This window comes from Mustelus asterias, chromosome 28 (assembly GCF_964213995.1).
Source record: "Mustelus asterias chromosome 28, sMusAst1.hap1.1, whole genome shotgun sequence".
Taxonomy (NCBI): Eukaryota; Metazoa; Chordata; class Chondrichthyes; order Carcharhiniformes; family Triakidae; genus Mustelus; species Mustelus asterias.
The window spans coordinates 10,843,934-10,866,618 of NC_135828.1; the positions used below are offsets into that span (position 1 = coordinate 10,843,934).

Sequence of the window (22,685 nt, forward strand, 5' to 3'; positions counted from 1 at the left end):
CGAACGCCTTCTGGAAGTCCAAATACAGCACATCTACCCGTTCCCCTCTATCCATTCTGGTTGAGACTTCCTCAAAAAACTCTAATAAATTAGTTAGACACGATTTCCCTTTCATGAAGCCACGCTCACACTGCTTGATTAGATTATGATTTTCCAACTGTGCTGCTATTACTTCCTCAATTATTGATTCCAATGTTTTTCCAACAATAGATGTTAGGCTAAACAGCCTAAAGTTATCCACTTTTTGCCTCCCTCCCTTTTTGAATAGGAGTGTCACATTGGCAGTTTTCCAAACCTCCGGTACTTCTCCAGGGTCCAAGGAATTTTGGAAAATTACAACCAATGCATCCACTATCTTTGTAGCTACTTCTTTTAGGATCCTAGGATGCAAGCCATCAGGGCCAGGGGACTTATCTGCCCTTAGCCCCATTTGTTTGTCTAATACCACTTCTCCAGTGATGGTGATGGTACTTAATTCCTCCCCAGTACTCTTTAGTATTAATGGGATGTTTGAAATCTCTTCCATTGTAACGACTGATGCAAAATAACTGTTTAGCCCCTCTGCCATTTCCTTATTCCCCATAATTGTCTCCTTGATCCATTTTCTAAGGGGCCTAAGTTCACTATGACCTCTTCCTTATTATATATTTAAGGAAGCTCTTATCGTCTGTTTTTATATTCCTGACTAGTTTGCTCTCATAGTTTATTTTCTCTCTCTTTATTATCTTTTCAGTCCTCCTTTGCTGGATCCTAAATTTATCCCAGTCTTCAGGGCTATCACTGACTTTTGCCTCCTTATTCGCTTTTTCTTTAAAGTTAAGGGGTGACACGGTGGCACAATGGTTAGCACTGCTGCCTCACAGCGCCAGGGACCCGGGTTCGATCCCAGCCTTGGGTGACTGTCTGTGCGGAGTCTGCACGTTCTCCCCGTGTCTGCGTGGGTTTCCCCCTGGGTGCTCCGGTTTCCTCCCACAGTCCAAAGATGCGCGGTTTAGGTGGATTGGCCATGCTGAATTGCCCCCTTAGTGCCGGGGGGGGAGACTAGCTAGGGTAAATGTATGGGGTTGCGGGGATAGGGCCTGGGTGGGATTGTGGTCGGTGCAGACTCGATGGGCCGAATAGCCTCCTTCTGCACTGTAATTGATCTATGATTACTCTCCTTAACGTCCCTGGTTAGCCATGGTTGGTTTATCCCTCTCTTCAAATCTTTCCTCCTTACTGGGATATATTGTTGCTGAGTAACATTCAGTAACATCTGTACAATCCTTTTATTTGATTGCCGACTTTTACTTCAGTCTTCCTCTCTTTCACACAACCTCTTTGCAAATTTCCTATTCGTAACTGATTGTCTTTTTTCTCCTGTTATGGATTCATACAGTACAATATGTACAATACGTAAAGCAGATATGCCCTGGCCTGGTCCCTCAGCTTAATCTTGGGGTTGGAGGGAGCGAGGAACAATTTCTAGGAACCCTTTCCTCTGAGCTGTTGTTTTTGGCTTCCATTACCCTCCCTTCTGTCTCTTATAACATTTCTGTTTATAATAAATATCAGTTGGCAATCAACTCAATGTGACTTTTTCCTGCCGGGCACATATTACCTGCTGCCATCAGACTTTTGAATGGACCCGCCTCACATTAAGTTGATCTTTCTCTACACCCTAGCTATGACTGTAACACTACATTCTGCACTCTCTCCTTTCCTTCTCTATGAACGGTATGCTTTGGCTGTATAGCGCGCAAGAAACAACACTTTTCACTGTATACTAATACATGTGACAATAATAAACCAAATCAAATCAAAATTACTGTCTGTTATTCTACTGTCTCACTCTATCATATTCTAAAAGTCAGAGTGTGTTCACATCCACACATGCGCTTCTCATGTCCATGTCCATGTTGTTAACCTGTACTTTGTATCATTTCTGTTTACCAATCTTGGATGTACCTTCCAATTGCAACAGTGTAGAGTGCACTGACCCAGGCGTTGGGATACTAAATACATACCATAATGAATTGGCAAGTAAGTGTATCCCAATCACATAAAGACGCCCAGACATTAGCTCTGACATTTCATAGAATCATAGAATCCCTACAGTGCAGAAGGAGGCCATTCGGCCCATCGAGTCTGCATCGACCACAATCCCACCCAGGCCCTATTCCCATAACCCCACCTATTTACCCTACTAGTCCCCCTGACACTAAGGGGCAATTTAGCATGGCCAATCAACCTAACCCGCACATCTTTGGACTGTGGGAGGAAACCGGAGGAAACCCACGCAGACACGGGGAGAACGTGCAGACTCCACACAGACAGTGACCCAAGCCGGGAATTGAACCCGGGTCCCTGGCGCCGTGAGGCAGCAGTGCTAACCACTGTGCCACCGTGTCTTTAGTATTTTCCAATACTGCGCCAGTTCACTTAACAGAGCTAACTTCCCCCGTCTGATATGTCAATTAGGTCCAATTATTCAAAGGACTAGATAACCTGAAATTTAAGCTTAGAAAAAGAGAAAGATTAAATTGTATCTAATGCCAACCTAAATACATAAATCAAATACTAACGTGTAATCAGTGTGAAAGGATGAGTTCCTTCATGTCCGCAGCAAAGCCGGGTTTCTGAATGTACTGTCCTTAACAACTTGTATCAAGGAATGATTTATTTGATCAGAATTTAATTACATAGAACATGGCCAGGATTCTGAATCACTGCGAATAGATCCCACATTTTGTACCCAGGGTCAGATACAGAACAAGTGTGTATTCTGATTCTGAAATTTTTTTGGGCGGCACGGTAGCACAGTGGTTAGCACTGCTGCTTCACAGCTCCAGGAACCTGGGTTCGATTCTCGGCTTGGGTCACTGTCTGTGTGGAGTTTGCACATTCTCCTCGTGTCTGCGTGGGTTTCCTCCGGGTGCTCCGGTTTCCTCCCACAGTCCAAAGATGTGCGGGTTAGGTTGATTGGCCGTGCTAAAATTGCCCTTTAGTGTCCTGAGATACGTAGGTTAGAGGGATTAGCAGGTAAATATGTAGGGATAAGGGGGTAGGGCCTGGGTGGGATTGTGGTCGGTGCAGACTCGATGGGCCGAATGGCCTCTTTCTGCACTGTAGGGTTTCTATGATTTCTATGAACGGATTACATAGGGAGCCAATGTGAATTTTTAAAAATTTATTTAGAACCATAGAACCATAGAAAATTACAGCTCAGAAACAGGCCTTTTGGCCCTTCTTGTCTGTGCCGAACCATTTTATGCCTAGTCCCACTGACCTGCACTTGGACCATATCCCTCCACACCCCTCTCATCCATGAACCCGTCCAAGTTTTTCTTAAATGTTAAAAGTGACCCCGCATTTACCACTTTATCCGGCAGCTCATTCCACACTCCCACCACTCTCTGCGTGAAGAAGCCCCCCCTAATATTCCCTTTAAACTTTTCTCCTTTCACCCTTAACCCATGCCCTCTGGTTTTTTTCTCCCCTAGCCTCAGCGGAAAAAGCCTGCTCGCATTCACTCTATCTATACCCATCAAAATCTTATACACCTCTATCAAATCTCCCCTCAATCTTCTACGCTCCAGGGAATAAAGTCCCAACCTATTCAATCTCTCTCTGTAACTCAGCTTCTCAAGTCCCGGCAACATCCTTGTGAACCTTCTCTGCACTCTTTCAATCTTATTTATATCCTTCCTGTAACTAGGTGACCAAAACTGTACACAATACTCCAAACTCGGCCTCACCAATGCCTTATATAACCTTACCATAACACTCCAACTTTTATACTCGATACTCCGATTTATAAAGGCCAATGTACCAAAGGCACTCTTTACGACCCTATCCACCTGTGACGTCACTTTTAGGGAATTCTGTACCTGTATTCCCAGATCCCTCTGTTCAACTGCACTCTTCAGAGTCCTACCATTTACCCTGTACGTTCTTCTTTGGTTTGTCCTTCCAAAGTGCAATATCTCACACTTGTCTGCGTTAATTTGTGGTACATGGATGTCGCTGGTTGGCCAGATTTATTGTCCATCCCTGGTTGCCCTTGAGAAGGTGGGGGTGAGCTGCCTTCTTGCGATTGATATAACTAAGGCCATTTCCGAGGGTGGTTGAGAGTCAACCACATTGCTGTGGCTCTGGAGTCACGTGTAGGCCAGACCGGGTAAGGACGACAGATTTCCTTCCCTAAAGGCCATTAGTGAACCAGATGGGTTTTTCCCGACAATCGACAGTGGTTTCACGGTCATCAGTAGATTCTTAATTCCAGATAGTTTTTAATTGAATTCAAATTCCACCATCTGCCGTGGCGGGATTCGAACCCGGGTCCCCCAGAACATTAGCTGAGTTTCCGAATTAATAGTCTAGCGATAATACCACTAGGCCACCACCTCCCTCTAAACTGTGTGTGCACAGAAAACACTTTCCTAAATCATGATGAGGAAAGTCTTAAGTAACGATTGGTTGTAGCTGAAAGTCCTTTGGATAGAGTACAAGCTGCAAGTTCTGAGTTTGACAGGGTGGGGGCAGGGATGGATGAAATTCAATCTAACTTTCTGCTGAAGCCAATGCTATTTGAGTGCTATCGTAGGCCCGATAAATCACTTCTGCAGTGATTACATTGGCCTGTTTTATGGTTAACCCTGTGCCTTTTAAAGGAGGTGCAGCAGATGGTTTGTTTATACTGCCCTCCCGCAACATCAGGCAGCAAGCCTGTGTGAAAGGGAGAAATATTGTTGCTAATGAGAGGCCTGCGCTGTAATCTTCCTCAACACAAAGCAGAAATGAAAGCTAAACAAAACCCTTTTCCATTTCTGGTGCCAAATACATTGCTATCACAAAGCCCACCAGCCTTCGTGTCTGTTTGGTCGTCGTTAGTACAACAAAGAATACAACCAACCAACCAAATCAGCAGCTTTGACTAAATGAACCATTGATTGGAGAATTAGTGTCATACTCTCTCGTAGCCCTATCATTGACCAGTGCTTTCTTCATCCAAAAGGGAAAGCGCTGGAAAATCTCAGCGGGTCTGGCAGCATCTGTAAGGAGAGAGAAAAGAGCTGACGTTTCGAGTCCAGATGACCCTTTGTCAAAGCTTTGACAAAGAGATTTCTTTCTGCTTTGTCCCAGGTTAACAACACCAGGTTAAAGTCCAACAGGTTTATTTGGTAGCAAAAGCCACACAAGCTTTCGGAGCTCTTAGCCCCTTCTTCAGGTGAGTGGGAATTCTGTTCATAAACAGAGCTTATAAAGACACAGACTCAATTTACATGAATAATGGTTGGAATGCGAATACTTACAACTAATCAAGTCTTTAAGAAACGAAACAATGTGAGTGGAGAGAGCATCAAGACAGGCTACCCCAGTTTACCCCAGTCCAACGCCGGCATCTCCACATCATTGTCCCAGGTGTGCAGGGTAAATGAATATTTAATGCACTTGTGGCTTTTAAGTACTGGTTTAGCAGGTAGGGTGTTTTTTTTTTTGACTTTGCCACAGGCCTTGGAAACTCTTTATCCTCTTGTAACCGTGTTGAATGTTTTAAAATGTAATGAGTAAAATAGCAACAAACGGGGATTAAAAATAGCAATGTCTCTGTCTCGAATTTTCACTCCTTCCTGCGCTGTGGTCAAGGCCATTCATGAAATGTCATTCTTGTTTTCAAATCTCTTCATGTCCTCACGCTCCCCTGTCTCTATAACCTCCTCAAAAACCCTCCAAGATCTCTGCACTGCTTGAGTTCTGGGCTCTTGCGATTTTAATTGCTGTGCCTTCTGCTGCCTTGACTCTAAGGATGATGTGGAGATGCTGGCGTTGGACTGGGGTAAACACAGTAAGAAGTCTCACAACACCAGGTTAAAGTCCAACAGGTTTATTTGGTAGCACAAGCCACTAGCTTTCGGAGCGCTGCTCCTTCATCAGGTAAGTGCTACCCACTTACCTGCTACCCACTTACTTGCTACCCACTTACCTGACGAAGAAGGGGCAGCGCTCCGAAAGCTAGTGGCTTGTGCTACCAAATAAACCTGTTGGACTTTAACCTGGTGTTGTGAGACTCCTTACTGTGTTGACTCTAAGCACCAGCATTCCTTCCCTAAACCTCTCCAATTTGACTTCATTAAGATGCTCCTAAAGACCCACCTCATTGACTAAGCTTAGGGTGATTGGCTCCAATATCTTGGTGTCAGTGCTCTTGTGAAACACTTTTGGGATATTTTAACCTGCTATCTAAACAAAGGTTATTCTTAAATGCATCAATCCATTCAATTAAAGCAACTTCATCCGATAGAGGCGGGTACAATTTTGTCCTATAAAAAGCATTTAGACAGTTACATGGGTAAGTTGGGTATAGAGGGATATGGACCAAATGCGGGCAATTGGGACTAGGTTTAAAACAAAAGGGTGGCGTGGACAAGTTGAGCCTAAGGGCCTGTTTCCATGCTGTAAACCTCTATGATTCTTCTCATCACCATTTCCAACGGTATGCTTCCAAATTGAAGCAGGACTCAAGTTAAAGAGAACTCAAGAACTCGGGAGAGCCTGTAATGTCTACTGACTCATTGGGAAAATCTCCCAATGCTACCTGCATTGCCAGCCCTTTCGAGCGCCCCCTGCCAAAGTACCCAGAGTCACAGCCCAATTCTGTTTTTTAAAAAAAGCAGAATTAGCTTAAAGGGAAAGCAATTATCATTTGCTGATCGAGAAATGTATTTCCAGGCAGTGATTCTTGAAATTCAGCCTTTGAATGATTTTCTGATCGTTGAATTTTATAGTTGGGACTGGGAATCAGGTATAATACATGCCTAGTTTTTGGGATATACTTGTTTGGCAGGAGGAACTCCCCAAGCGTGTGTAAAATTGGAAAAATTACCCATTACAAATATCAGTTTTGCTTTTCTATTGGTTTCAGCAGGGTTTAAAAAACATTTTTTTATGTTCTCACATCCACCAAACATTTCCAAGTGCTTTGCAACCAGTTAAATATTTATGAAATACATTGGCCGAAATTCTCCCAAAAGAATTCTAAGTGTCGAATTCGCCTTAAAACTGGAGTGATTCACGCTGGTTTTCTCAATGGGAGTTCAGAGAAGAATCTCCTACACTCTGTGCACTGCAGAGGCCACCAGTGTGAATATCATTACATTTCAGGGGGCAGGGCCTATTCCCGCTGGAGAGGCGGGAATCAGCATTCTGAGTGGGCCACTGCGCATGTGTCGATCTGTCAGTGCCGAGATCGGCGCATGCACAGTGGCTCCGCACTGCCGGCCTCCCGATTGCTGGCCAGCTCAATCGCTGGTCAGCCCCACGACCCCCCCCCCCCCCAACAGCCTGAGCGCTGGCCCCCTCAGACCATTCCCGGGCCCATCCCCAAACCCCCCCCTCCCGGTCCACCCCGATCTACAGTCCACCCCCACCCACCCATTCCCCTCTCCCTGACAGTTACCCCCCCCCTCCCCCACCCCCCACAGTGCCGGCCCTCTCAGCAGGCTGACCCTGCCCCCAGTCCGTCCCGATCGCTGGCTTCCCTCCTTCCCCCACCGATCCCCATGCAGAGTGGCAGCGGGACCCCCCCCCCCCCCCCCCATCCCCACCGATTGTCCTGGATGGCATTGAGCTTCTTGAGTGTTGTTGGAGCTGCACACATCCAGGCAAGTGGGGAGTATTCCATCACACTCCTGACTTGTGCATTGTAGTTGGTGGACAGGTGTAGGGGAGTCAGGAGGTGTTATTTACCACAACATTCCCAGTCTCTGACCTGCTTTTGTAGCTACAGTATTTATATAACCGGTCCAGTTCGGTTTCTGGGTCAATGGCAACCCCCAGGATGTTGATAGTAGGGATTCAGGGATGATAACGGCATTGACTGTCAAGGGGAGATGGTTAGATTCTCTCTTGCTGGAGTATAATGGAGGAAATGCAGAAGAGCATCTGTTTTATGATGTTTGAGGGATAAACACTGGCTGGAACACCAGGAATAACTCCCCCGCTCTACAAAATAGTGCCATGGGATCTATTACATCTAATTAGATCTTATGATCCTTGTAATCCTTGAATGTATTCAAGAGGCGGCTGGATATAGCACTTGGGGCGAATGGGATCAAAGGTTATGCGGAGAAAGCAGGATTAGGCTATTGAGTTGAACGATCAGCCATGATCGTGATGAATGGCGGAGCAGGCTCGAAGGGCCGAATGGCCTCCCCTCCTGCTCCTATCTTCTATGTTTCTATGCTTTTTTAATCAGGTCACCCGAACTCTCTAATAGGGGATTTTCACAGTAACTTCATTGCAGTGTTAACGTAAGCCTACTTGCGACACTAATAAATAAACTTTAAACTTTAGGCAGACAATAGGATAATTAGTGTTGTGATGGCGTGAATTTCAACATGCAGTTCACACTCAGACCCACGTGCATATCCGTGACTTGTGGAAGGAGTCTGGTCGAGTGCTCTAGTGAGTTAAAGCCAAGTGCAAACCAATGAGTATCTAAAAAAAAATAAAGCACACCACACAATACATGAGCAGCTGGTCTGATGTTAGTAACAAATCTGCAAACATGGAAGGACTCCTACCCTTTGTACCAGGGTTCTGCAGACTCCACTTCCAACTGGACTCAAGCAGCCAGCCTGGAACCACATCTGCCTTCCTTTGCTCCCTCATGCATTAATTGGGTGAGGCCACGCTGATGTATCCAATTCCCTATGTTAACAAACTGCATGACGTGAAACCGATGGATATGCCAACCGCATGTTTGGTAGCACCCCTTGCTGCTGAGTACTTTGCGGCCCTCTGGGTTCCAAAAATTGACCAATTTCTCATCTCAGTCCTTAGTCGTCATTCCCTTATTGACATTGCGACCCAGTGATTCTCCAACGAGGGGAAAGCACTGCTTCTACCCTCCCCGAGAAAGCCCCTAAAATAGGAACTCTACATTGTGTTCATATAGAAACATAGACAGAGAAAATAGGTGCAGGAGTAGCCCATTCAGCCCTTCAAGCCTGCACCATCACTCAATATGGTCTTGGCTGATCATGCACTTACAGTATCCCGCTCCCGCTTTCTCGCCATACCCCTTGATCCCTTTAGCCGCAAGGGCCGACAAGGCAATCTCGGAGGAATAACTTATTGAAAATGTTGTTTTCAAGGGGCTGATTAAGCCATTTTACCTGACTTCTAAATAGGAATTCCAGAACGATTCCAAGACTGGGTTAAGTTAGTGCACCCGATGTACTGTACTTTGCTGCCACCTGGTGGCAATCCTTTAATCACGGCTAATCCCACAAAGCGTGGTATGAATTTTGTTTTACACCCATGGGTGCACAGCACTGTAAATTTTTCAGCTGCAAATCATTAGTTGGCACTTTAAAATGCCCCAATTTCATTATCGTTCACAGTTGTTGATTTTCCCCACATGCAAAGACATTTCTAGAATGCAATACGGAATAAATTAGATATTCTAGCCATGCTACGGGGATGCATCACAACTGATATTGGTGTTGCTGGACTAGCTTAAGGGAAATAAGCAATTCCTAAAGGTTTTGTGTCCTCGCTGCAATCCAGCAACTAGAAAGTGCATACACACACACACAAATGCGTCAGGAATAGCTGCCCTGTAATCCTTACAGTGCAGGGGGCTATCCAATCCGTCAAGTCTGCATCTAAAATCTCTCCAACATCTTACCCAGGCCCTATCCCTGTAACCACACGCATTTACCCCACTAACCCCCCTAACCTACACATCTTTGAACATTAAGGGGCCAATTAGCATGGCCAATACACCTAACCTGCACATTTTTGGACTGTGGGAGGAAACCGGAGAACCCGGAGGAAACCCACGCAGACACGGGGAGAATGTGCAAACTCCAAGGCCGGAATTGAACCCGGGTCCCTGGCGCTGTGAGGCAGCAGTGCTAACCACCATAGTTGGATAATTGCACTGTTATAGTCTTATCTATGGAAGATACTGAGCAAGCCCAGGGCACCAGAACTCTGGCACCAGTTTCGAGCGAAGAGTTTACCTCTCCCAAAATAATGTTCTACCAATGCAAAAAAGAATAGGTAAATCGGGTGCATTGTCGGTCTTGTTGTTACTCAACGGGAAACTGTTCAAGCAAGGTCAAACATGGCAAGATTGTTCTAAAGTCACACATGTGATCTTCAGTGGGGACCATCGCTTCTCCAGTCTGCTACTAGCCAGCAGCGAGTTAAATCTTTTTCTATTGCCAATTCCAAATCAATAAGGTACAATGCATTTTTAATGGGGATACGTTCCCAAGTGAGGCATCTGGATGAATCCTGAACAAAATATGCTCATTAATTGCAGTATGAAGGGGAAAGAAAATGAACTAAAAAATAAAAAGCTTCAGTAGCATTTTGCAGCACGCTTGAAATTAACTTTGACTCGGTATTCTATTGGGGCAAGTAACAGGGGTATTTGTTCCCATACAGATTACAAGTTAAGTCTTCAACACAGCCGGGTCTCAATCAAACCCATCCAATTTGGATAAAATGAAGTCAGATTTCTTGAATCTCTGAACACCTGAACCCACTCCCCCACAATCTGGGTTTTGTGAGACACCACTAATCTAAAAGGAGTTACTTCTTATCCTACTCTACATCAAGGCATCCAAGTTAATAAGCAGAAGGTGTAGTTCCAAAGTTTTAATTCTTTAATGGGATGTGGGCGTCACTGGCTGGACCAACATTTATCACCCATTTCTAATTGTTCTTGAACTGAGTGGCTTGCTGGGCCATTTTACGAGTGTACCACATTGTTGTGGCTCTGGAGTCACATGTAGGCCAGACCAATAAAGATGACAGATTTCTTTCCCTAAAGCACATTAATGAACCAGAGATAAGGTTTTATGACAATCAACAACGGTTTCATGATCATCGTGATGTGGAGATGCTGACGTTGGACTGGGACGGGCACAGTAAGTAGTCTCACAACACCAGGTTAAAACCCAACTGGTTTATTTGGAATCATGAACTTTTGGAGCGCTGCTCTTTCATCAGGTGAGTGGAGAGGTAGGTTTCAGAAACGCAGCATATATAGACAAAGACACAATTGCAAGATAATGGTTGGAATGAGAGTGTTTTCAGGTAATCAAGGTTTTAGAGGTACAGACAGTGTGAGTGGAGAGAGGGATAATCACCGGTTAAAGAGGTGTGAACAGTCTCAAACCAGGACAGTTGGTAGGATTTTGCAAGCCCAGCCCAAGCCCTTGCTTGAGACAATTCACACCTCTTTAACCTATGATTATCCCTCTCTCCACTCGCACTGTCTGTACCTGTAAAGACTTGAATTACCTGAAAGCACTCTCATTCCAATCATTATCTTGCAATTGTGTCTTTGGTTATACATGCCGTGTTTGTGAAACCTACCTCTCCACTCACCTGAGGAACAGTGCTCCGAAAGCTTGTGATTCCAAATAAACCTTTTGGGCTTTAACCTGGTGTTGTGAAACTTCTTCATAGTCATCATTAGACTTTTAATTTCATTTTTAAAATTGAATTCAAATTCCACCAGCCGCCATAGTGGGATTCGAACCTGCATCGCCAGAGCATGACCTTGGGTTTCTGGATTACTGGTCCAGTGACAATACTCTATTTTGTGCAAAAACCAAATCGAATAAACGGAGGGACAAAGTAAAAGGACAGCCCCTTAAACAAAAACAAATCAGAAAGAAAATTTAAAACATCAATCTAAAACGTGATTAAGAGGGTCGCTAATGCACCCAAGTCCCCGTGGTGCGTACAGTCGGGTTGGACAACCCCCTTGGTCGCCGGCTGTCTGGACCTGGTGATGGCAAGTTTGGCCCGGCCCAGGTTCACGAGGAGGTCCTTCTCCTCCCCCTGCAGCAGGTGCCTGTAGATCAGGAGTGTGGGGCTGAAGTGCAAGCAAAACCGTAACAAAAGGGTTTTTTTCAAATAACTGAAAAAGTGGGTGCAGTCTGAGATGTTCCCTTAAGGCAGCAAGTGCCTAGAATCTACCAAATAGGGACTCCCCAGAACTCATCAATGTCCAGCCCTTGATGTGGTAGCTGGCTGTGCAGAAAATCCATCTCTCTGATCTCCTGCAGAGACTGACTGGCTGCCTGTTCCTCCAATCCCAGTGTTGCTGTTCTACTTCACAGGACGTATTTTGTCTCAGGTTCCACCGTATCTGCAGGGTCACATCCTATCCACCACCCCTGCTCACCATGACAATGGAGAACGGGAGGATCAAACAGAATAGACTCTGACCCATGAGCTAGAAAGTTGCCAAGTCAAAGAGGTAACATTCTGAACAGATTCTGATGGTGGCAGACTGGTAAATGGTATAGAACACCAGGTATTTACCCTCTTGTACTGAGCCAGAAGCAATATCTATTGGCTTTCTCTCCCCCTCAGATCACCCCTTAAATCTTCTCAATTTAAAAGGAACACAACCCTAACATGTATGCAAACTTTGTAATACAAGCCCTTGGCATCCAGGTTTCATCCTGGGAAAGGTACACTGCACCAAGGCTAATGTACCCTTCCCTAAACTGAACATTACTCCAAGTGTGACCCACCCAGGATTTTACAAAGCTGTAGCATAGCTTCTAGTCTAGTCCTCTAGATGGGCAGCACGGTGGCACAGCGGTTTGCACTGCTGCCTCACAGCGCAAGGGACCCGGGTTCAATCCCGGCCTCAGGTCACTGTCTGTGGGGAGTTTGCATTTTTCTCCCCGTGGGTTTCCTCCGGTCCGGTTTCCTCCCACAGTCCAAAGATGTGTGGGTTAGGTTGATTGCCAATGCTAAATTAGTGTCAGGGGAATGAATAGGATAAATATGTGGGGTTATGGGAAGAGGACCTGGGTGGGATTGTGGTTGGTGCAGACTCGATGGGTTGAATGGCCTCCTTCTGCACTGTAGGAATTCAATGTAAAGCTCAGCATTCCATTACGTGTTGTAGTCACTGATACAAAACAATATGGATCCCTACTTCCCTTTGGACCTTTGGGTGTCACTAGTAAACTTGGATGTGTTTTCCATCTTTCTTGTTGATGTGGTGAATTGTTTGAGTCCCTAACACAGACCTCGTGGGATACCAAGTCATATCCTGCCAATTAAAGTACATTGTTATTCCTCCTACTCTGGCCAAACAGTAGGAGACCATCTCCTTGCCATGAATTCTCTTCTGCAGGGGTGCAGCTCCAACATGTGAAGCTTGGCATGGACCAGGGGTAAAGGGATTGGTTCCCTCCATCGCCACCTTAAGTCACCAGCGCACAATGGCTCTAGTGTGTGCATGCAGCAATCACCGAGGCTCTTTCAAAACTCCCATCTCTGCAACCAGAAGGCTCACAATTTTTCCCTGCAAGTTACGGACCATCCTAACTTGGAAATATGTTGCAGTTCCTTCCTCGGTGCAGGGTGAAAATCCTGGAACACTTTGCACATGATACTTGCATGTTCCTTGACCACAACAAATGCAGAAGTTTGAGTCATTGCTGGTGACACCCATATCCTGAAAATGAATTTCAACAACTTAAGAGGGGGAACGTTTCTGGGCTAACTAACAATTTCCAACACTTTCGTTGAACTGAATTGGGAGGACAGATGGTATAAAGCAATAACACACAGCAAATTTGGAACAATCAAGTTTTATTTAATCATAGAACTGCATTCACAACTGTCCACAGTTGATGATGCTGACAGTACTGCTAGTTTTGCCATCACTGCTGCCCAATTTCTCCATCTTCTTCACCACATCATAGCCCTCCACAACCTTACCAAAAACAACATGCTTTCCATCCAACCTGCAACAATCAACAAAATATTAGTATCCACCAAATCTTGCAATAAATAATTGCAAAGTAGCAAGTTACCCGACACTTACCATGGAGTTTCTGCAGTGCAGATAAAGAACTGGGATCCATTTGTATTTGGTCCAGCGTTAGCCATAGACAAGGTACCTGCAAGAGCAAGATGACAAGGATTATTTCCAAAACTTGTTCAGCTTCCTGTCCTGCATAACCTGCATGAGGTGTTATCTTAAAGTATAGTCAAGTGTTGAAATGCATATCCGGGACTTGGAGAAAGAACACCTGCGTTGTCTGACCCTGTGAAGATAAAATAATTAGGAAGGATGACTGAAGGCCAGCGTGGTCAGTCTGCAGGCAGATTTCGCAAACAGACGGAAATGTAATAGAGGTTTTCAAATCATAGAATCCCTACAGTGCAGAAAGAGGCCATTCGGCCCATCGAGTCTGCTCCAACCACAATCCCAACCAGGCCCTACTCCCATATCCCTACACATTTACCCGCTAATCCCTCTGACCTACGCATCTCAGGACACTAAGGGGCAATTTTTAGCATGGCCAATCAACCTAACCCGCACATCTTTGGAGCGTGGGAGGAAACCGGAGCACCCGGAGGAAACCCACGTAGACACGGGGAGAATGTGCAAACTCCACACAGACAGTGACCCGAGCCGGGAATCGAACCCAGGTCTCTGGAGCTGTGAAGCAGCAGTGCCAGCCACCGTGCTACCGTGCCGCCCCAAGAACAGCAGATTTCCTTCCCTAAAGGATGGGTTTTTCCAACAATCGACAGTGGTTTCATGGTCATCAGTAGACTCTTAATTCCAGATTTTTGTTTTATTTAAATAAAATTCCACCATCTGCCAAGGCAGGGTTTGAACCTGGGTCCCCAGAACATTTGCTGAGTTTCTGGAGTTAATAGTCTAGTTATAATATCACTAGGCCATCGCCTCCCCCCTATCAACACCCTGTGCAAGGAACGTGCAGGTACCTTGGCCACAACAACTGCAGAAGTTTGAAGCATTCTGGTGACACCCATATCCTGAAAATGAATTTCAACAACATGGAGAGAGAATGTTTCTGGGCTAACTAACAATTTTCAACACTTTCATTGAAGTGAATTGGGAGGTCAGATGGTGTAAAGCAATAGTACAAAGCAAATTTGGAATTGCAAGCAATCAAGTTTTATTTAATCATAGAATTGCACTCACAACTGTCCACAATTAATGATGCTGCCAGTACTTCTTCACAGTCCCTCCTATATTCTTCTCCTTTACTCAGAGAAGAGCTTCAATTTTGTTATGAAGATTCATAAGAACTGCTTTGGTCTTGAATTAACTGTTCTGCCTAGTTCAGACCTGATGTGGAGATGCCGGCGTTGGACTGGGGTAAAGTTCAGACCTGGCATATCTCATAAGGAGATCCACAGTTCACGTGCAAGATGTTGCGCTGAAATGGCTTTTGAATTGCAATAATCTATAGCACAAAATGCTATAATAAATCCGTGGGCTCGTGGACATGAATAGTTTCCATCATTCATTAAATCGTAGCAAATACAGCGCAACACTGAAATTAATTTAATTCGTAATTGTTCAGAAAAAGACATTTGTATTTTACTGCACCGTTAGAAACGTATCCAAAGCTTTGATTTTACATGTTTGCATTCTCCAAAGCCCACAAAATAATTTATGATTTCAAACAGGACGGCTCTTCTCGGACAATGTGGAGATGCCGGCGTTGGACTGGGGTGGGCACAGTACGAGGTCTCTCAACACCAGGTTACAGTCCAACAGGTTTATTTGGTATCACGAGCTTTCGGAGCGCTGCTCCTTCATCAGGTGAGTGGGGACGAGGAGGGCCTGCAGACTTGTAGGACAAGGAGGGCCTGCAGCACGTAACCTTATGTGACAGCTCCAAACTGCACCTCCTCAGATGCTCTCCAACAAGCCAAGCCACACAATTAGTCTTACAGAGCAGTCCTCCCACACTGAGCATCAAAGCCATCTGAAGCCAATCTTCCCGCCCTTGTATCCTCCACTTGATTCATCTGACCACTATGTTCCCCGACAAACTCAACTCCCTCGGAACACTCCTTTCCCCATCCCAACCATGCAAACACCCAACTTACCAGCTTCTGTGTGTTTCAGTTGGAAATTCTCATCCTGAAACTTTTCACCATAGATGGACTTCCCGCCAGTGCCATTATGCTTTGTGAAGTCACCACCCTGAACAATTGAAAGTTGAACAGGTCTTCAGTCATTTACTCAAACAGGTGAAGAGAGAGATTCCCAACTAGATACAAAATAACATTGCTCCTTTACCTGGCACATGAATCCAGGAATGATTCTGTGGAATATCGAACCCTTGTAACCAAATCCCTTCTCATTAGTGCACAATGCACGGAAATTTTCTGGAACAGAGTCATTCAGAGTAAGAGAACACCTTTAAACAACGGAGAATTTCCTCATCTCAGCACAGTTAGTTTCTGGGACTTACCTGCAGTTTTTGGGACGACGTCAGGCCTGAGCTGAAAGAGAAAAGCAGTGCACAACTTCAGTATTAATGCATAACAACAATTAGAAACAGCTGCAGTCACTATTCCCACACTGCATTGAGAAATTATTGAAAACCTTTGCACGTACACGAGAGCAAGTTTCATACAGACTAAATATTGTCGTAACGAGTAATGGGATACATCCTCATTATTTTCCAACCTTCTGGATGGGAAAATTCCTGCAAATCTCAATATAGTCCTGGGGTCTCTTGCAAAATATTGAGTCACGGGAATATATATTTTAGAAAGAGTATCAGCTGGTCAATGGAAACCATTACCCAGCTCAGTGGGAATAATCACTTCTGTATCTAATACTTGCAGCAACAGATTCTCTTCCCGTTACCCTACACTATTTTTTGAGGCTTGCCCCACTGGCGTCATTTGTAAACATGGGGTCATCTGCAAACTAATGAAACCCACCACGCCCCCTCGCCTGATGCATCGTTGAAAATGTGACATTCAATCATCCAATGCCTCACTTATATTAATATAAAAGCAAAATACTGCAGATGCTGGAATCTGAAACAAAAATAGTAAGTGCTGGAAAATCTCAGCAGGTCTGATAACATCTGTGGAGAGAGAATAGAGCCAACGGTGGCACGGGGCAACGGGGCGGCATGGTGGCACAGTGGTTGGCACTGCTGCCTCACAGCGTCAGGGACCTGGGTTTGACTCCCGGCCTGGGTCACTGTGTGGAGTTTGCACGTTCTCCCCGTGTTCTCCTCCGGGTGCTCCGGTTCCCTCCCGCAGTCTGAAAGACGTGCTGGTTAGGTGCGTTGACCCAAACAGGCGGCGTAGTGTGGCGACTAGGGGAATTTCACAGTAACTTCATTGCAGTGTTAATGTAGTGATGTGGGAGATGCCAGCGTTGGATTGGGGTAGGTACAGTAAGAAGTTTCACAACACCCAGGTTAAAGTCCAACACCTGATGAAGGGGCAGCGCTCTGAAAGCTCGTGCTACCAAATAAACCTGTTGGACTTTAACCTGGTGTTGAGAGACTTCTTAGTGTTAATGTAAGCATTACTTGTGACCAATAAATAAACTTTAACGTTGACTCTATTCTCTCTCCACAGATGCTGTCAGACCTGCTGAGCTTTTCCAGTATTTTCTGTTTTTGTGCCTCATTTATATGGTGTCCAAAGAAATCCCTACTACATACCAACCTACCCAATTCTGTGTGAAGACCATTCAATCAAATGCTTCACAGTCACTTGATCAATATGAATGAGGAAGGCCAGTCAATCTAGGTTAACTCATCCATAAAGACTGCTACAGTCCCTCACTTCAGTATCTACCATTTCAATGGCTCCAGGGCTCTTGGCTCAGTGCTACCACCTGGGAAAAGGTTATTTCTTTGGAAAGCACTGTGCATAGTAAACATCAAACAGTAACATTCGCATCACTTTGTATGGAAACAAAACACATCCTGCTAATCTCTTCTGGCCCCAGTGTGCAGCAATCACTACAAAACTGGACTTACAAACTGTAAAACAAGTAGAGTCTGCATGCATCAGCCTTCCGTGACAATTGCGGAAGAATTAAGCAAAAAAGGTTGCTCTAGAACCAAGTTGCATGACTAACTTGGGCTTTTCAAAATACAAACGAACTGTACCTTGGAAAGGCTAAATTACCAAAATCAGTGAGGGGCTGGGAAAGAGATTTGTTTTGCTCCACATCCAATGGTTTACAAATGTTTCCCAAGCTTCGGCTGAAAGAATTGCTGGCCATCAAACAAGCAAAGAAACTAAAAGGGTTGTGAATGTAGCCCGATCCATCAAGCAAACCAGTCTCCTGTCCAATGACACTTCCCACTGCCCAGAAAAGCAGCCAGCATAATCAAGGACCCCACACACCCCAGACATTCTCTCTTCCACCGGGGAAAAAGATACAAAAGTCTGAGGTCACGTACCAATTGATTCAAGAACAGCTTCTTCCCTGCTGCTGTCAGACTTTTGAATGGACCTACCATATATTAAGGTGATCTTTTCCTACACCCTCTCTGTAACTGCAACACGAAATTCTGCGCCCTTTCCTTTCTTTCTCCACATGCACTCTATGAATGGTATGCTTTGTCTGTATGGCGCACAGAAACAATATTTTTTACTGTATCCCAATACATCTGACAATAATAAAACAAATCAAACATTAGACAATAACTTAATTACATCATGCAACAGAATGGGAGAAGGCAAACCAGATTAATTGTGGCAAGAAAAGATCTCATAAGAATCCCCACAGTGCAGAAGGAGGCCATTCGGCCCATCAAGTCTGGACCAACCACAATCCCACCCAGGCCCTATTCCCATAACCCCACTTATTTACCCTGGTAATCCCCTGACATTAGGGTCAATTTGGCATGGCCAATCAACCTAACCCGCACATCTTTGGACTGTGGGAGGAAACCAGAGCACCCGGAGGAAACCTATGCAGACACGGGGAGTACGTGCAAACTCCAGACAGTGACCAGAATTGAACCCGGGTCCCTGGCGCTGTGAAGCAGCAGTGCTAACCACTGTGCCACCTTGCTACCCATAATTGACCTGACCTGAAATATCTCCACAGATGCAGCAAGATTTCCTTTTTCAGATTTTCAGCAGCTGCAGTGTTTCAACCGATGCGCGCTTGTAATCTACAGGGCTACAGACTGAGAGCTGGAAAGTGGGATTAGACTTGATAGTTTATCTTTGATACGATGATTTGAATGATCCTCCGAGGCCCCAAAGTTTCCATCCTCCCAACAGATCACTATTGCTGCTGTGGTTTATCCCTAATTCATATGCTCATTGTCAGCTGGTTCCAGACACATTTCATCGGATTTTGCAAAGACCAAGAAAATGGAATGGAAGCAGACAGAATCGTGATCACCGCCTCTCTGAAAATTTTGCAACTGGCATGTTCAGCTGGACAATTCCAAACAGGCTCTGTCTGACATCAATGAGCCAGAATTTTAATGTGGAGATGCCAGCGTGAGACTGTAGTGGGGCACAGTAAGAAGTCTCACAACACCAGGTTAAAGTCCAACAGGCTTATTTGGTAGCACGAGCTTTCAGAGCGCTGCTCCTTCACTCACCTGATGAAGAAGCGGCACTCCGGAAACTCATGCCACCAAATAAACCTGTTGGGACTTTAACCTGGTGTTGTGAGACTTCTTACTGTGCCCAGAATTTTAACTTGCTGCTTTTTCATGTTGCTATTTGGAATGCACCTTGCTCAGAGCTTTTATTAAATCAGTAATTGTATATGTTCCAATCTACAAACTGCTCTAACTGGTATTTTTTGGTGGTTTGGGGGGTGGGGAGTGCCCCAATTGGTTCTGTGCTGTGAATTTCCATTGCTGCCATCAATTGCAATACCACTGCAGGACAATAGGGCAGAAATTCAACTCGCTCCACTGCTGACCGCATGTTCAGAGCCATCACTTGCTTCCACTCAAACTCCTCCTAGGTGTACTAAAGTTGTCCACTCCCTTTGGCAGCACGTTTGGTGCGAGACAGGAGTGAGCAATGTCCAGGAACCCGACTCACCTCCATCACGATCCGACCTTGGGGCTTGTCACCCGCAGTAATGTCCATGTAAACGCGAGGCTTGCCGCCAGCCTTCGAGCTGCACCATCGCGGACCAGGGACAGCCGCCAGCTGCTGTCTGCACAGGGCGCCGGCGCCTCTGCCCCAATGCGGGAGATAGCGGGCAGCGGGCAACATGTTAGCCACTGGGCAGGGGAGAGGGCAAACTGCGCACGCGCTCGCCCCGGGAGGAGAGCTGTCAATCACAGGGCGGGGCGGAAATGCCTTCCTCCCGGACCGGAAAGGGACAGGTCAGGGGGGGTAAGCTGGCCAGCAGTGCGGGGCGGAGGTACCACCTCGGATCGGAAGCAGCAGCAGCAAGGAACCTTAGTTGGCAATCGCATAGCGGGGCGGAAATACCTGCCCACCGGACCGGAAGCACCAGTGTGTGTGGGGCAGCTGGCGACCAGAGAGCGGGGCGGAAACCCCCTCACCCCAGACCGGAAGCCGCCGGTGTCCAGCTGTCAGTCAACTTGCAGGGCGGGAATAGTCTCCCATAGACCGGAAGGAGCAGTAAAACCAGTGGCTATCAATCAGCCAGCGGGGCGGAAATACCCTCCCTTTAGGCCGGAAGGAGCGGGAGCCCTGGCAACTGTCAATCAGCAAGTGAGAGAGGACGCCGGCTGACTTGCTCCAACCTCACCGCACAGGTGAATAAGGACCATTTATGGCGCGGTCCATGAATGTGCGGTCAACAGGCGGGATAACCGGTGTCAGTGAGGAATTCCCATCAATGAGGAAAGGGGGCTAACACCTCGCATCATTCCCCCCCCCCCCCAACAAATAAAAAACTCCAGTGAAATCCAGCAGCTCCCGATGCCTCAGACGAAGTGATGGATGGTTAACAACCCCCCCCCCGCCCCGCCGGCGGCTCACCTCAATCACGATGCGACCCAGCGTGTTGCCCCGGGAGGCGACGTCCATGTAAACTCGGGGATTCGCGCTCTTGGACATGATGCTAACTGCCAGACCACCGGCTCTCTGAGGTGATTGAAAGGGGGCGGGGTCAGGGCAGCCCGCTGTCAATCACCCAGCCCGAGGGGGGGCGGGTACCGATAACACCCCATTGACTGCAACTCAGTGAGAGAGGGGCGGGGCCGCTGGGCGGGGCCAGATGGACCGTTATTTCTGAGTCGGCAGGAGGGCGGGACCTGCACCTGTCAATCAGCGGGGGAAGGATCACCCATTGGCTGTTCGTCAGGAGGGGTGTGTGGCTACCAGCACCCATTGGCTGCCAGTAAGGAGGGGGGTGTGGCTTGCTCGCGCCGTTCGGCTGAGGGAAGTCGAAAGGGGCGGGGCCAGAGCGACCGTTATTTCTGGGGGGGGCCAGAGCGACCGTTATTTTTGGGGGGGCGGGGGCAGAGTTAACTGTCAATCAGCGGGGCATGGATCACCCATTGGCTGACCCTCAGAGGGCGTGGCCACCTGCACCCATTGGCTGTGTGTGGGTGGACAGGGCGTGACCCTCAGCGTCCATTGACTGTCCATCACTGTGAGGGCGTGGCCGAATTGTCAACAGGAACAGCAGCAACAACTGACATGGGAGAGGAAGCAAGTGGACCAGGGCTATTTGGCCCATCCAGTGATGATACTGGGTCTTCCCAAGGATCAACTGAAGTAAATGTCCCCTCACCCAGTGCTGGAGTTGGGAGAAGCAGCCTGTAGGCATTGGAGGGGATTGTGAGGGAAGATGGTGGTGAGGTAAAGCTGGGTGTCAGCCGTGGCAACATGTTATTGTTTTTCACTTAACTATATAAAAAAACAACCTTGTTATTGACACTGTTTGGCGGTCCCATGTGGCAACCCGTCACCCAGCCGTGTTTACCATGCTACGTGTCCTTGCATGCAATCATTCCAAACGTTTGGCTTTACTCAAGAACAAGAGTGGGCAAGTTATGCCAACACCATTGATCTGTTCTTAATTGTGGGTGAGAGATTTAAGATGGATATTGGCGAAAGCGCAGAAGAGACATGCGATTTCAGTTATTTGGAGAGATTGGAGAAGCTCCTCCAAGCCTAGGCGTCTAAGAAGAGGCTTGATAGATGTGTTCAAAACCATGACCGTTTTTGATAAGAGTAAACACGGAGAAACGTTTTCCACTGGCAGAAGATTCGGTATCCAAACGACAGTTATTTAAGGTAATTGCCAAAAGGGAACATTTCTTTTCTTTTACACAATGAGTTATTGTGATCAGGGATACACAGGGCCTTGGAAGCCCTGTGTATTTTCCAAAGTGAAAATTATAAATACAACACATAGGGTTGTGTTTGCTTACTGATTTTTTTTAGGGGCAGTTTAAGTCTATGAGGAATATTGCTTAAATTAGGACCAATTGATAGATTAACAGTTAAGAATTGTATCTGGTCATGTTTATGTATTTCGAAATGTCAACAGAATCACACCCGGAGTGAAACACATTATCCATAATGGTTGGAATGCGAGTCTTATGGCAATGGTTGGAAAGTCTCGCATTCCAACCATTATTTTGTAAACTGAGTTTGTGTCTTTATATGCCCTGTTTGTGAACAGAACTCCCACTTGCCTGACGAAGGAGCAGCGCTCCAAAAGCTAGTGGCTTTTGCTACCAAATAAACCTGTTGGATTTTAACCTGGTGTTGTGAGACTTCTTACTGTGTTTACCCTAGTCCAACGCCGGCATCTCCACATCATGACGACCATGAAACCCCTAGATATTTCCAAGAAAACCCCCAGGGGTTTGAATTCCTGGATGTTTCAAACAGATATTACAGGATTTGAACCCCTGATGTGGCCAACAGAACCTGGG

General features: G+C 46.2%; 1 protein-coding gene across 2 annotated transcripts; it reads right to left on the bottom strand.

Moving 5' to 3' along the window:
• Positions 1 to 13,609: 13,609 nt before the first annotated feature.
• On the bottom strand, positions 13,610 to 20,883 carry LOC144480233 (peptidyl-prolyl cis-trans isomerase-like). 2 transcript variants are annotated; one of them, XM_078199496.1, is made up of 6 exons: positions 20,776 to 20,883; positions 16,278 to 16,308; positions 16,103 to 16,191; positions 15,910 to 16,006; positions 13,859 to 13,934; positions 13,610 to 13,778 (listed from the first exon to the last, which is right to left on the bottom strand). In XM_078199496.1, the coding sequence occupies exons 1-6, from the start codon at positions 20,851 to 20,853 to the stop codon at positions 13,646 to 13,648; spliced, it is 504 nt and encodes a 167-aa protein (XP_078055622.1). In that variant the 5' UTR covers positions 20,854 to 20,883; the 3' UTR covers positions 13,610 to 13,645. The 2 variants fall into 2 exon arrangements, with proteins under 2 accessions (XP_078055622.1, XP_078055621.1); XM_078199495.1 differs by lacking the exon at positions 20,776 to 20,883 and adding an exon at positions 19,861 to 20,430.
• Positions 20,884 to 22,685: the final 1,802 nt, after the last annotated feature.

Excerpts from the sequence above, each read along its gene's own strand:
- LOC144480233 (XM_078199495.1), bottom strand. The coding sequence starts at position 20,037 with ATGTTGCCCGCTGCCCGCTATCTCCCGCATTGGGGCAGAGGCGCCGGC. Across the intron at positions 16,192-16,277 it reads CGTCGTCCCAAAAACTGCAG|AAAATTTCCGTGCATTGTGC; the intron begins GTAAGTCCCAGA and ends ACTCTGTTCCAG. Across the intron at positions 13,935-15,909 it reads ACTGAAACACACAGAAGCTG|GTACCTTGTCTATGGCTAAC; the intron begins GTAAGTTGGGTG and ends TTGCTCTTGCAG.